Consider the following 14,940-nt stretch of genomic DNA (forward strand, 5'->3'; position numbering starts at 1 on the left):
AAGGTTTTCTTTCTCTCTATGCCTTGTCAAGGTGTCTGCGGTGCCCCAGCACGCCCCAGGCGAGGCGGTGGAGCCCACTGAGATGAAGGTGGCGGAGGTGCTGTTCGACGCTGCGGACGCCAACGCTATTGAGGAGGTGAACCTGGCCTATGAGAACGTTAAGGAGGTTGACGGCCTGGATGTATCCAAGGAGGGCATGGAGGCCTGGGAGGCAGCAATGAAGCGCTACGACGAGCGCATTGACCGCGTGGAGACCCGCATCACCGCCCGCCTCCGTGACCAGCTGGGAACGGCCAAGAATGCCAACGAGATGTTCCGTATCTTCTCACGTTTCAACGCCCTGTTCGTGCGCCCCCACATCCGCGGCGCCATCCGCGAGTACCAGACGCAGCTCATTCAGCGCGTCAAAGATGACATTGAGTCGCTGCACGACAAGTTCAAGGTGCAGTACCCACAGAGCCAATCATGCAAGATGAGCCACGTGCGTGACCTGCCACCTGTGTCGGGCTCCATCATCTGGGCCAAGCAGATCGACCGGCAGCTGACCGCCTACATGAAGCGTGTGGAAGACGTGCTGGGCAAAGGCTGGGAGAACCACGTGGAGGGCCTCAAGTTGAAGCAGGATGGCGACAGCTTCCGCGCCAAGCTCAACACTCAGGAGATCTTTGACGATTGGGCACGCAAGGTGCAGCAGCGCAACCTGGGCGTGTCGGGCCGCATCTTCACCATTGAGACCAGCCGGGCCCGCGGTCGCACAGGAAACATGCTGAAGCTCAAGGTCAACTTCCTGCCCGAGATCATCACGCTGTCTAAGGAGGTGCGCAACCTCAAGTGGCTGAGCTTCCGTGTGCCGCTTGCCATTGTCAACAAGGCACACCAGGCCAATCAGCTCTATCCATTCGCCATCTCCCTGATCGAGAGTGTGCGCACGTACGAGCGCACCTGCGAGAAGGTGGAGGAACGCATCTCCATCTCACTGCTGGTGGCCGGCCTCAAGAAGGAAGTGCAGGCTCTGGTCACGGAGGGCATTGCCCTGGTCTGGGAGTCCTACAAACTGGACCCCTACGTCCAGCGCCTGGCCGAGACCGTCTTCAACTTCCAGGAGAAGGTCAGTGTTTTTTTGGAACCATAAGGTTGGATCTCACCTGGCAATTTTTTATTTTAAGCGTGCAGTTGCTAGACTTGCATTCCGCACTTGATGGTCGTATGTTCGGATTCCGCCCTGAATGTATGATATTCATGTCTTTTTGTTTTCCAGGTGGACGACCTCCTGCTCATCGAGGAGAAGATCGACCTTGAAGTGCGTTCTCTCGAGACCTGCATGTACGAACACAAGACCTTCACAGAGATCCTCAACCGCGTGCAGAAAGCTGTGGATGACCTCAACCTGCACTCCTATTCTAACTTACCCATCTGGGTCAACAAGCTGGACATTGAGGTCTGTGCAAAACCCTTACAACACTCTCCAGTATACTTTCTGTGTTGTGTCTTGAGGCTCTTACCCTGTGTCCTGCTGGTCACATTCCTGAGGAAATTACTATTCCTATTTAAAACGGCACCTCCCTCTGAGTACTCCAATTACAAGTTGGCACTCTTTTTCATGGTCCTTCGAGCCGGATAGTTGTTCTGGAACATGACCAGTAGGGGCCACAAATACCAGCACCTATTCTGTTGCTGCTGGTCCCTATTCTGTTTTTTGTTAAAAGTGGTTTATTGAATCAATATTCATTACAAATTTTATTTTCCCTGTGTGTAGATTGAAAGGATCCTCGGGGTGCGTCTGCAGGCTGGGCTCAGGGCCTGGACCCAGGTTCTCCGGGGTCAGATGGAGGACAAGGCTGATGTGGACATGGACACAGAGGCCCCTCAAGTCAGCCACAAGCCTGGCGGGGAGCCCAAGATCAAGGTAAGGGTCCAAGACTGCAGTAGGAGGATTGATTTGATAAGAATATAACTAATAAAATGTCTTCCCAAAGGCACAAATTGCAATTTATGAAACGTATTATGCTTTTTTTTCTACTTGTGAAAGAACGTTGTACATGAGCTGAGGATCACCAACCAAGTGATCTACCTAAACCCGCCCATTGAAGACTGTCGCTACAAGCTCTACCAGGAGATGTTTGCCTGGAAGATGGTCATCCTCTCTCTGCCCAGGATCCAGAGCCAGAGATACCAGGTCTGGAGGCCATGCAGAGCACTTTTATATGTTCAATTCATTACTATCACCTAGCTAGCTGCTTTAGCAAGTTAGTACTGAATTCATTGCTAGCTTCTTTAGCAATTTAGTATTGAATTCAGTGATATCATCAAGCGAGCCTCTCTAGCATGCTGGGGACAAGTACATGGGATGTTTTGGTATAGGTTGCTATAGTTGATGTATTGGTGTCCTGGCCACTAGGTGGGCGTCCACTATGAGCTGTCTGAGGAGGAGAAGTTCTACAGGAACGCCCTGACAAGAATGCCAGATGGCCCGGCTGCCCTGGAGGAGGCTTACAACTCAGTCAAGGACAACGTCAACGAGGTGGAGCAGTACGTCAAGGTATGCAATCAATCGTGTTGATGTATTGGTGTCCTTAACATTTCTGTAAATGTGCCAGATTTAGCCAGCTAGCTATTTGAAACACCCATAAATTATACTGGATCTCTTTCTCAATTGTCTTTCCTTTTGTCCTTGGTTCCTCCCCTTGTACCTTGTCCTCCAATGTCTTTTGATCACAATGAAGCAAATAACGATTATTTGAGATTTACCCCAAGATGGAGTTCACTTAGCTATTGGTTCTGTCACTCACCAATGTGTCTCTGTTGTGTAGGTGTGGCTGCAGTACCAATGCCTGTGGGACATGCAGGCAGAGAACATCTACAACCGCCTGGGTGAGGATCTGACCAAGTGGCAGGCCCTGTTGGTCCAGATCCGCAAAGCCAGGGGGACCTTCGACAACGCCGAGACCAAGAAGGAGTTTGGGCCTGTGGTCATCGACTATGGCAAGGTAAAGAGACTGACGATTCAGCAGTAGAGTAGAGCAACTTCTGCTGTTCTGTACAGTTGTGCGCTCATGAGATGTATTGTTGCCTAGAAATGTGGTGATGTAGATTGGTTCTACTTTTGATCTACTTTGTTCAACTCCAGGTCCAGTCCAAGGTGAACCTGAAGTATGACTCCTGGCACAAGGAGGTTCTCAGCAGGTTCGGCCAGATGCTGGGCAACAACATGCAGGACTTCCACTCCCAGATCTCCAAGGTAAGCCCTTTCCTGTCTGCCAAGAGAAACTGGTTTCATTGTTGTCACCGGCAATAGATTCCATTGTCATAACTAGCATGAAACTGTTAGTGTGGCTGTTGGAGCAGACTATTGGTCTATCTGATTTCAACTGCCATATCTTCATCTGTCCCACCACAGTCCCGCCAAGAGCTGGAGCAGCACTCCGTGGACACCGCCAGCACTTCAGACGCTGTGACTTTCATCACCTATGTCCAGACGCTCAAACGCAAGATCAAGCAGTTTGAGAAGAACGTGGATGTAAGTACTGTAAAACATTTTTTCTTTTTATTTTTATCATAGGATCCTCGCAAGCTGTGACCTCAAATCATTGTCATGGGTGAGAACTCGTACACAAGCGCGCGCTCAGTCAACGCTGCTGTTCTATTATATACTATTGAGTCCACTACCCACTTTATATTTTTAAATACAGTTCATTGCTACTATGCATGCTCCCTCTACTACTTCTAATACTTGTTATTTTTTTTACTTGAAATTATTGATTAATGTACTGCATTGTTGATGGAACTAGTACATAACTATTTCACGGCCCTTTTTACCCTGCTGTAAACTGTATGTGATGAGTACATTTAGATTTTTGATCTGAAAAGATGGATGTATTTTTTTTAAATCCTGACTTCTTTCTTCACAGCTTTTCCGCAACGGTCAGCGGCTTCTCGAGAAGCAACGCTTCCAGTTCCCGCCGTCGTGGCTGTACATCGACAACATCGAGGGCGAGTGGGGTGCCTTCAGCGACATCATGAAGCGCAAGGACACGGCCATCCAGCAGCAGGTGGCCAACCTGCAGATGAAGATCGTCCAGGAAGACAAAGCCGTGGAGGGTCGCACCATCGATCTCCTTGCCGACTGGGAGAAGACCAAACCGGTGGCTGTAAGAGAAAATGATTTAAGATACATTTTTGTTTGAAAGATTGATATATATATATATATATAGGATGGTTTTGTTTAATTTGATCTTTGCATAAATCTTTATTTTTGAATTTTGCGCTTGGAATTTTGGTGAGGGTATAAGCTGATCCTAGATCTGTTGTTCCATAGGGGGGCCTACGTCCAGAGGAGGCCCTCCAGTCTCTCACCATCTACGAGGGCAAGTTTGGTCGGCTGAAGGATGACCGGGATAAGTGTTCCCGCGCCAAAGAGGCCTTGGAGCTGACCGACACTGGCCTGCTGAGCGGCAGCGAAGAGAGAGTTCAGGTATGATTATTACACCTCTGTCTTTTTAAACTAGAAGTATTAACTTTTCATCACTATGGTATTTGCAGCCAGCCGTTACTGGATTAGGTCTGTTCATTAGTCAGTGCAAGAGCAACTCTGCATTTGGCATCGTTGTTCTCCTTGCCTCGTTGTGCCTGGAGTCTTGGTATATCTGTCGATACAAACATGTCACTTCCCTGTAAGATGTCCTCAGATGCTCCTCTGTGGTGCTAAAGTTTGGTCTGTTTCTATGTGCTGTAGGTGGCTCTGGAGGAGCTGCAGGACCTGAAAGGGGTGTGGTCGGAGCTGTCCAAGGTGTGGGAGCAGATTGACCAGGCCAAGGAGCAGCCCTGGGTCTCTGTTCAACCACGCAAGGTAAGATTAATTAGTCTTTGTGTTCAAGGACACTGTGGACCATGTCTGTTTAGGATTGTGCGTGGACCTTGTCTGTTTTGGGCCCATCTATTGGGCCAAGTCTGTCAGTATAATGTGTATCTGTATTTCCGATTTTGTAGCTGCGTCAGAGTTTAGACGGCCTGCTAAACGAGCTGAAGAACTTCCCAGCTCGCCTGAGGCAGTATGCGTCCTACGAGCACGTCCAGAGGCTTCTCAAGAGTTACATGAAGGTAAGACCCCGTATCTCCCTCGGTACTAGTCGAAACTAGACATTGCATTGTTGCAATTGAAAAGTAGTTACTTGACACAAAAGATTGAACCATGTCTGGTTGACATTCCTCTTGGATGGGAAAAGCTTGGACAATGACTTTGTACATGTTAATGTTGAATAACATCCTGATCACGTCTACAATATACCTGAATCAAGTTTCCTAACACTAAACTGTCCTTTTGTCTCGTCACTCAGATCAACATGCTGGTGATCGAGCTGAAGTCGGAGGCCCTGAAGGACCGCCACTGGAAGCAGCTGATGAAGCGTCTGCACGTGAACTGGGTGCTGTCGGAGCTGACCCTGGGTCAGATCTGGGATGTGGACCTGCAGAGGAACGAGATGGTGGTGAGAGACGTGCTGCTGGTGGCCCAGGGAGAGATGGCCCTGGAGGAGTTCCTCAAGCAGGTAACCACAACATTCCACTTAAACAAACCTTTATTGTTCCCTGCAGCGCAATTACAAAAAGGAAAAAGGATTTAATATCTGAGTAGTCAAGTATGTCCATAGAGACTGCAATATTAGTGCACCTTTCGACCAATTGGTGATCAAGTCATGTCTATGACCGTAAGTGGCAATATTGATGATGTATTATTTTTCCATTGGTCCGCGACAGATCCGTGAGGTCTGGAACGCCTATGAGCTGGACCTGATCAACTACCAGAACAAGTGCCGTCTGATCCGTGGCTGGGACGACCTCTTCAACAAGGTCAAGGAGCACATCAACAGCGTGTCGGCCATGAAGCTGTCACCTTACTACAAGGTCGGTGGACGTTTCAATTCAAATGGGTTCTTGCCAGAGATGTACTCTTGATCTTTGTGGTCTTTACATCATATAAATGCAGTCTTGGTCTCGTGATGGGATCTGGTTTCTTAAGAGGTTGGGCCTGGATCCTGAGTTCCTGTCTTGACTCGGTCTCTGGTTCTTGTAGGATAGTATAAGAACACACAGTTTACATGGAATGGTCCTAGTCTCCATGAGGCATTAATGGTTCCTTCTGTGCCATCAGGTGTTTGAGGAAGATGCTATGAGCTGGGAGGACAAGCTGAACCGGATCATGGCCTTGTTTGACGTGTGGATCGATGTCCAGCGCCGCTGGGTCTACCTGGAGGGTATCTTCACTGGCAGTGCTGACATCAAACACCTGCTGCCTGTGGAGACCCAGAGGTTCTCGAGGTAAGATCCGTAGTTCTTCTCTTCTGATCTTCTCCTCCAATACATTTTGTGAAGGAATCAAGGAAATATTTGAGGTTCCCCCTTGTCACCTAAGATTGGGAATAGGTCAAAGAACCTTGTCTATGGTAAGGAGGACTTGGTAAAGATCTTGGTAAGCTTTTAGGGGAAAGGCGATGGATACCTAGTCAGTTCAACTGAAATGTGTCTTCTGCGTTTAACCCAACCCCATTGAATCAGAGAGGTGCGGCGGTGCTGCTTTAATCGACATCCACGTCATCGGCAACTGAGCCTTGCTCTGGGGCCGAACGACAGATTTTTACCTTGTCAGCTCGGGGATTCGATCCAGCAACCTTTAGGTTACTGGCCCAACGCTCCCACCCGCCAGGCTACCTGCCACCCCAAGATAACATTACTCAACCTTTTATTTCTCTCTCCCGTATAGCATCAGCACAGAGTTCCTGGCTCTGATGAAGAAGGTGACCAAGTCTCCTCTGGTGATGGACGTGCTGAACATCCAAGGGGTGCAGAGATCTCTGGAGAGGCTGGCTGACCTGCTGGGAAAGATCCAGAAGGCCCTGGGAGAGTATCTGGAGAGGGAGAGGTCCTCATTCCCCAGGTAAGATGTTATCCATGTCTCTAATAGTGCCATCTGCCATAGGCCTGTCTCTCATTTCCTGGGGCGGGACATCCGTTTTTTGGAAAATCCGGGAAATCCTATATCCGGTCTAAAGTGTAGGGTCTTTTCTCAGTAGAAATTGCTCAAACCAAGAGCAAGTCCTGTTGTAGCGTACCTCTTTGTTTGAATTCTGAAAAAAGAGGGCCGTATCTAAAGCTTCGCACTTTAAAGTCAACCCTGGGTTGGGCTATCTCAAATTGCGTTTCCACTACCTTGAATAGAGAGATTATGTCATGTTGCTAGCTAGCCAATGTGACTGTGCAGCTAGCTTTGCTAATGTTGCTAGCTAGAAAACTAGAACATTGTACTAAGTCTTTTGGCAACAACTAGCTAGATAAACTTGCTAGCTAGCAAGATGTTGAAGAAATAATTAAATTCACCCTCACCACGCTGTATCTAAAGTTACCTTATACTCCCGACGCCAGGTAGCCAAATGTTTAGCTTGCTAGCTAAACGGTTAGCGTTGTCGCCTGCATAACAGGCTAGCTAGCTTAATTCCTAACCTTGCTTCCCATGTCACTGGCTACTAGCTAGCAGGCTAACCAAACACACCAGACAGGTTTGATAGCTCACTAAAATCCCTGCTATCTCATGTTTGCTAGCCAGCATTTTTCAATGCTGATTTGCAAGCTAACGTTAGCTAGCATTTGAGGGCTGACTGTTCTCATAAACGTTTGTGTATTGCAAAAATAAATGAAGGATCCACCTATGTTGGTAGTTTGTGTCATGTCTGACTACTGCAGTACTACTTGTCCATGTGCTAGCTGACAGCAACAGGCCCAGGCAAACTAAAGGTTAAAGCATCCAGCAGCGATCAGCTTCTCATTAGCTGGCTAACGTTAGCTATTATAGCTATAAAGTATTATTTACTCTTACTGTTTTTAAATAAATTATATAATTGATTGTATATACGTAGTCTTAGCAAGTTAAGCTTTTTTAGCTGTAATATTTAGCCCCCCCCCATTGAAGATATTAGTAATTGCTGATCATTTAGGATGGTCATTTAGTCCTGTAAAGTGACTGATGGTCAACACATTCAGGATACACATGTTTGTTTATGTTTACCAGGTTCTACTTCGTTGGTGATGAAGACTTACTGGAGATCATCGGAAACAGCAAGAACGTGGCCAAGCTGCAGAAGCACTTCAAGAAGATGTTCGCCGGCGTCTCCAGCATCCTGCTGAACGAGGAAAGCACGGTGGTGCTGGGCATCTCATCCCGTGAAGGTGAGGAGATCTTCTACAAGACCCCCGTGGACCTCCTAGAGCACCCCAAGATCAACGACTGGCTGACCCTGGTGGAGAAGGAGATGCGGGTCACGCTGGCCAAGCTGCTGGCTGAGTCGGTCACAGAGGTGGGCGCGTTCAACAAGGGCAACTCCATCGAACTCGATAAATACATCGATTGGATCGACCGATACCAGGTACGGAACATCGCAGTGGGCTATTGTTCATCCAGCAGTCAGCCATGATCATGTTGAGTCAGAAATTGAGTCGGCAATGACACAACAGAAATTGGCCACGATCCACAATCAATCAATTTTATTTACATAGCCCTTTTCACAAAAATATTTGTCACAAAGTGGTTAACAGATAGTAATCCGGTTAGTAGTCCTGAAAGAATATCCATGAAAATTGTAGTAAGACCAGCAACGCCCACAAAGATCTTGGAACCAATTAAACATGTTGAAAACCATCTCTCCCTCTAACTCCAGGCTCAGCTGGTAGTGCTGTCGGCTCAGATCGACTGGTCTGAGAAAGTGGATGCCGCTCTGACCACCATCTCGGGTGGCGGGGACATGTCGCCCATGTCGATCGTGCTGACCAATGTGGAGGCCACCCTGAACGTGCTGGCCGACACCGTGCTGATGGAGCAGCCTCCACTCCGCAGGAGGAAGCTGGAACATCTGGTGAGTGGAAGATGACACATTGGCAGACATTCTGGACAAGTTGGTTTGGAAGAATGGGTGTAGCTTTTTAGAAGAGCATTCTCCAAGTAGGATTTCAAAGATGATTATTATTGTTAAATGCACAGACTTTGGCATCCAAGCTTTTATCTGTCAGTCCAATTCTAAGCACTTAGAAGTATAGTACCACTATCCAAACGGATGAAAAAGTAAACTGTTTGTGCTCCTTCCCTATAGATCACTGAGCTGGTCCACCAGAGGGACGTGACCAGGCAACTGATTAAAAACAAGGTCGACAACCCCAAGTCGTTTGAGTGGCTCAGCCAGATGCGGTTCTACTTTGACCCCAAGCAGACGGACGTGCTGCAGCAGCTGTCTATCCAGATGGCCAACGCAAAGTTCAACTATGGCTTTGAGTACCTAGGAGTCCAGGACAAGCTGGTCCAGACCCCGCTGACCGACCGCTGCTACCTGACCATGACCCAGGCCCTGGAGGCCAGGTTCGGTGGAGCTCCCTTTGGTACGCGCCAAGAACTGCATGCCACTCTCTAGACGAGGCCTGGGCAACTCCAGGGGTCTGATTGGTGTCAAACTTTTGCCCCAGCTAACACACCTGACTCCAATAATCAACTAATCATGATCTTCAGTTAAACATGTCATTAGTTTAAATCAGGTGTGTTTGCTAGGGATGGGGGGACAAGTGTGACACCAATCAGGCCCCCGAGGACTGGAATTGCCCAGGCCTGCCCTAGACACTACATAGCCAATAAAGTAGACTGGCTTTCAGAATTTAAAAACTAACTGAGCTGCAACTTCATAGCATATCCTCTGGTGATTTTTCGCTCTTTATTTCCAGGGCCCGCCGGAACTGGAAAGACCGAGTCTGTGAAGGCTCTGGGTCACCAGCTGGGACGCTTCGTCCTGGTCTTCAACTGTGACGAGACCTTCGACTTCCAGGTACGCTAATACTGACTGATACTTTACGCTAAAAGAGGCTAATCTTGGTTTTAATGTTTATTTCAGAATCAGAGAAGCCTCTTTTTTTTTTTTTTTTAAAGATCTGTTTATCTGTCTCCAGGCGATGGGTCGTATCTTCGTGGGCTTGTGCCAGGTAGGCGCCTGGGGCTGCTTCGACGAGTTTAATCGTCTGGAGGAGAGGATGCTGTCGGCCGTCTCACAGCAGGTCCAGTTCATCCAGGTGGCCCTGAGGGAGCACAGCAACCCCAACCGAGACCGCAGTACGTATCTCCACAATTTATTTTGAATGTGCTTTTTAGTCCATGAAAATGTATTGTCCGAGAGGCCCTATGTTATAAAAAAAAAAAAAAAACATAAAATGTCTGCTGACAATGTTGCATCGTTCATTTCAAACCAAGCATGTTTTCATATGCACTTAAGAATGTAAGTTAAACAATGTCACCGTTTCCCCCTTCTCCAGGTGCTCCCGTCACCTGCGAGCTGCTCAACAAGCAGGTGAAGGTGAGCCCCGACATGGCCATCTTCATCACCATGAACCCCGGCTACGCCGGCCGCTCAAACCTGCCCGACAATCTGAAGAAGCTGTTCCGCTCCTTGGCCATGACCAAGCCCGACCGCCAACTCATCGCCCAGGTCATGCTCTACTCACAGGGCTTCCGCACCGCAGAGATCCTGGCCAAGAAGATCGTGCCCTTCTTCAAGTATGTACTGTACCCAACCAGGCCAGGCCTTGAAGCTCGTGGGGTGGGGGGGTTAATATCGTTTCTGCTGCCCATCAAATAATGGGAAATCTTTTATGCATGCCAGCACTACTACCCCTGAAAGCTTCACTCTATTGGTTTTGTGGTCCTTCTCATTGACTGAAAATCTATTTTTTCTCTCTGTGCACCTGCAGGCTATGCGACGAACAGCTGTCCTCCCAGAGTCACTACGACTTTGGTCTGCGAGCTCTCAAGAGCGTGCTGGTCAGCGCCGGCAACGTGAAGCGGGAGCGCATCCAGAGGATCAAGAAGGATAAGCGTGAGCGCGGCGAGAATGTAGACGAGAACGAGATCGCAGAGAACCTCCCCGAACAGGAGGTAAAGGAACTGAAGTATCTTTGGGTTTTCTCTTCAGTTTTATACATTATTAAAAACTACAGGGGTTGTCGCCTAACCTAGAAGATAAGTCCCCTTTCCTCTGTGTCCCTGTGGAAGGGATAGGACCTCTAGAAGAGATGTCACCTAACCTCTGTGTGTCTCTGTCTGTGTTCAGATCCTGATCCAGAGTGTGTGTGAGACCATGGTACCCAAGCTGGTGGCTGAGGACATCCCCCTGCTGTTCAGCCTGCTGTCGGACGTCTTCCCCGGCGTGCAGTACATGCGCGGCGAGATGACGGCTCTGCGCGAAGAGCTCCGCAAGGTCTGCGCCGAGATGTTCCTCACCTATGGAGACGGAGACGACGTGGGCAGCATGTGGGTTGAGAAGGTACGTAATGGAGTCCCCAATTATTCACTCTGTATGGTTTCACCCAGAAATATACACCTACTCATTCAAGGGGTGCAAAGCTGTCATTAAGTCAAAGGGTGGCTATTTTGAAGAATCTCAGATATAAAATATATTTTGATCTGTTTAACACTTTTTTGGGGGGGGGGTTACTGCATGATTCCATGTGTTTTTTTCATAGTTTTGATGTCTTCACTATTATTTTACAATGTAGAAAATAGTAAAAATAAAGAAAACCCTTAAATGAGCATGTGTTCTAAAACTTTTGACCTGTAGTGTAGATTGGCAAAACCAAACTCTTTCTTTATCCTAATGACAATTGTTACATCTATGACAGTATCGTTACTACTTTGAACTCTCTTGAATGTAATTCCCTTAGAACCTTTGGTGCCAACATTGATTAAAATGTCTGAATTTGAAACCAAGTTTGTCTGCACTCCCAAGATGTCAAGTCTGTAATGTTAAACCATATCATATCATTCCAGGTGCTCCAACTGTACCAGATCACCCAGATCAACCACGGCCTGATGATGGTGGGACCCTCTGGCAGTGGCAAGACCATGGCCTGGAGGGTGCTGCTCAAGGCCCTGGAGCGCCTGGAGGGGATGGAGGGTGTGGCGCACATCATCGACCCCAAGGCCATTAGCAAGGACCACCTGTACGGAACCCTGGACCCCAACACACGCGAGTGGACCGATGGGCTCTTCACGCACGTGCTCAGGAAGTACGTTTTAGCAGGCTTCGATGTATTGTTGTTCAAGCCATTCTATGTAGTGTGCTGATTTTAAGCATCACATGGTCTCGCGAAACGACTGGTGTTCCCCAGGGCTCCGTACTAAGCCCTCTTGTTCTCTCTGTGCACCAAGTCACTTCCCTTCTCTCGTATCCTCACATGGCGTCTCTTGTCATTGTCAGGCTGATGACACTCAAAATGGTTTTATCTTTCTGTATCTCCAGTCAATTAATCAATTGTTTTGGGTTTTTTTTTTCATCCCAGGATCATTGACAACGTGAGAGGCGAGTTGCAGAAACGGCAATGGATCATCTTCGATGGCGACGTGGACCCCGAGTGGGTAGAGAATCTCAACTCTGTGCTGGATGACAACAAGTTGCTCACTTTGCCCAACGGAGAGCGTCTCAGCCTGCCGCCAAACGTATGTCGTGTCCCTCGAGCCAGATCCTTTTTAATGAAAAAAATCCATTACCATGACATGAGCTTTACATCTGTAATACTATTGGTCACCCTATGAAGTCAACATTTGAAACACACTTGCACATACTGATTCAGTTTTAGTCCAGGTGGAGGCTTAATTTGAGTCTGTGAAACTGCGCCATTGTTTAAAACTGGTCATTATCTTTTAGTCCAAAAAAGATCTAGAAAGAGTGTGTGCGACTCTTTTATTTATTTATATAGCTTACAGTTTATTCACCGTTAGTCAGTCACCTCTACACTAAACAATTTTCTCTGGGTGTGTTCCAGCGGCAGCTTTTTATTGGTCCAAAGGCGACTACCTTTAAAACAATTTTACATTTGGATCTGTGACATCAGCATTCCTCTCATAACTCCATAATGTGGTGTCTGTAGGTGCGCATCATGTTCGAGGTGCAGGATCTGAAGTATGCCACCCTGGCCACCGTGTCACGTTGTGGCATGGTCTGGTTCAGCGAAGACGTGCTCAGCACTGACATGATCTTCAACCACTTCCTGGCGCGCCTGCGCAGCATCCCATTGGACGAGGGCGAAGATGAGGCTTTCCGCATGCACAAGGGCACCGAGGACGAGGGCGAGGAGACCGCCTCCCCCATGCTGCAGGTTGGTACTGTTGCTACCCGGGTCCTGTTCAGTAGGGCGCACCATAACAAAACACTTGTTTCACTCTGTTGGAAAACATTTTCTCCCTACTGAACACAGCCCGTGCTCATCTCGCGTTACGTTAACAGTCTTGTAACACTCTCCATTGTCATGTCCCCCTCTCCAGATCCAGAGGGACACGGCAGCCATCCTGCAGCCCTACTTCACCTCCACTGGGCTGGTGATCAAGACCCTGGAGCACGCCTCCAAGATGGAGCACATCATGGATTTCACGCGGCTGCGTTGTATGGGTTCCCTGTTCTCCATGCTACACCAGGCTTGCCGCAACGTGGCGCTCTACAACAACAACCACTCAGACTTCCCCATGCCCAACGACCAGCTGGAGCGCTACATGCAGGTCAGCCAGCGGTGCCACAGCGCCTCCTGCTTGTGGGGAGGCTAAATGCAGTCCCTCAGGGCTTGGTGTCAATTCCATTTTAATTCATTTAAGTTTAGGAGATTAATTGAAATTGCAGTTCAAGAATCGAGTAGTTGGGGGGGGGGGGGGCATGCAAATGTTTTTAGAATTCACTTGGTGGATTGATTGAGTTGAAACTATCCTGTCAGACTGGAGACTTACCCCAGAGAATGAAATCTGATGAATCCAGACTACATTGCACTAAGCAGCTCCTCTCCTGTCACACTAAGCGTCATTATTATTATTGGGTTTGTAACAATGCTGCACTAATTGTAAACTTGATTTTTGTACAAAGAATATATTAGAAAAAATTATGAATGGGTTTTATAAATGTTAACCATATTTCTGCCTTTTGGGTCCACAGAGGTACTTGATCTACGCCGTGCTGTGGTCTTTCTCAGGCGACGGCCGGTTGAAGATACGTGGCGAGCTGGGTGAATATATCCGCCGCATCACCACTGTGCCCCTGCCCTCTGCGCCCAACGTGCCCATCATCGACTACGAGGTAGGAATGGACGTGCTCTTGAATCTCAGATCATCAAGCTGAATAACAAAGTGGATCACCCATTTAACTGTCATTAAAATTCAAAACTTTATTTTTCCTTTTTCTTATTTTTCTAATCCTGTGGTAGAACTGGAGCCAGGGCTTAAAATGAACTATTAAATGAATCATTACTAATTAAATTAACTTTTTAGTCCACCAACCACTGGCAGGTAGATAAATACCAGCCACTCAGATTTTTTTGCCAGACAAATTAGGTTTTTTTTGCTGCTAAAATGACACCAACAAAACAGAAATGGATGAGCATGCTTTGTAATGTTTCTAAAACATATGTGTTACTAGTAAGAGGTAATGTGATATGTTTAATTTCATTTTTTGTGACCTTAAGTCTATTAACCAAAATATAGCTGATGAGACAAATGTTCACCTGCCCCTTTAAGGGCGGGAGGTTACCGTGGTAACGTAACTCAAGTCATGTTTGTGCCCGTGAGATTCTGACTAGTAGAAGCGTGGTCTTCTCTTCCCTAGCTGTTGAAACTAAAACGTAGTTTTGTTCACAAGCTAAGTTGTTTTTCTATGTAAATAGCTGGGAAACACAAGGACAAAGTCTCACTTCAGTAGAATTTTCGATCTAAAAATGAATCTTTCACTCAGCTCTTCACGTGTGCACAGCCCCAAGTGAGGCAGTGTTTGCAGCTTGAGGATTCATAGTTCTTTTTGCGATTTATTATTTTATTTTATTTACCAGCTATGAAACAAAACGGCAAAAATACTTTTAAGACAGCTACTGCAGCATTTTTATTACTATAAA

General features: G+C 47.4%; 1 protein-coding gene across 1 annotated transcript in view; it reads left to right on the top strand.

Annotated features, from left to right (window-relative positions):
• The window catches only part of dync1h1 (dynein, cytoplasmic 1, heavy chain 1), a 48,085-nt gene that overhangs the window by 8,999 nt on the left and 24,146 nt on the right, over positions 1–14,940 (top strand). Inside the window, exons 8-36 of the mRNA XM_071366664.1 lie at positions 32–1,108; positions 1,259–1,438; positions 1,757–1,906; positions 2,030–2,176; positions 2,399–2,539; positions 2,811–2,987; positions 3,128–3,238; positions 3,398–3,517; positions 3,909–4,148; positions 4,316–4,471; positions 4,733–4,846; positions 4,987–5,097; positions 5,334–5,543; positions 5,752–5,898; positions 6,146–6,312; positions 6,755–6,928; positions 8,057–8,411; positions 8,703–8,897; positions 9,132–9,414; positions 9,751–9,851; positions 9,973–10,132; positions 10,333–10,573; positions 10,768–10,951; positions 11,127–11,339; positions 11,843–12,081; positions 12,355–12,511; positions 12,943–13,170; positions 13,337–13,567; positions 13,992–14,132. Coding sequence (XP_071222765.1) covers positions 32–1,108; positions 1,259–1,438; positions 1,757–1,906; positions 2,030–2,176; positions 2,399–2,539; positions 2,811–2,987; positions 3,128–3,238; positions 3,398–3,517; positions 3,909–4,148; positions 4,316–4,471; positions 4,733–4,846; positions 4,987–5,097; positions 5,334–5,543; positions 5,752–5,898; positions 6,146–6,312; positions 6,755–6,928; positions 8,057–8,411; positions 8,703–8,897; positions 9,132–9,414; positions 9,751–9,851; positions 9,973–10,132; positions 10,333–10,573; positions 10,768–10,951; positions 11,127–11,339; positions 11,843–12,081; positions 12,355–12,511; positions 12,943–13,170; positions 13,337–13,567; positions 13,992–14,132 — 6,150 coding nt within the window. The remainder of the gene's footprint in view (positions 1–31; positions 1,109–1,258; positions 1,439–1,756; positions 1,907–2,029; positions 2,177–2,398; positions 2,540–2,810; positions 2,988–3,127; positions 3,239–3,397; positions 3,518–3,908; positions 4,149–4,315; positions 4,472–4,732; positions 4,847–4,986; positions 5,098–5,333; positions 5,544–5,751; positions 5,899–6,145; positions 6,313–6,754; positions 6,929–8,056; positions 8,412–8,702; positions 8,898–9,131; positions 9,415–9,750; positions 9,852–9,972; positions 10,133–10,332; positions 10,574–10,767; positions 10,952–11,126; positions 11,340–11,842; positions 12,082–12,354; positions 12,512–12,942; positions 13,171–13,336; positions 13,568–13,991; positions 14,133–14,940) is intronic.

The sequence above is a fragment of the Salvelinus alpinus genome, chromosome 25 (genome assembly GCF_045679555.1).
Source record: "Salvelinus alpinus chromosome 25, SLU_Salpinus.1, whole genome shotgun sequence".
NCBI classification, from domain to species: Eukaryota; Metazoa; Chordata; class Actinopteri; order Salmoniformes; family Salmonidae; genus Salvelinus; species Salvelinus alpinus.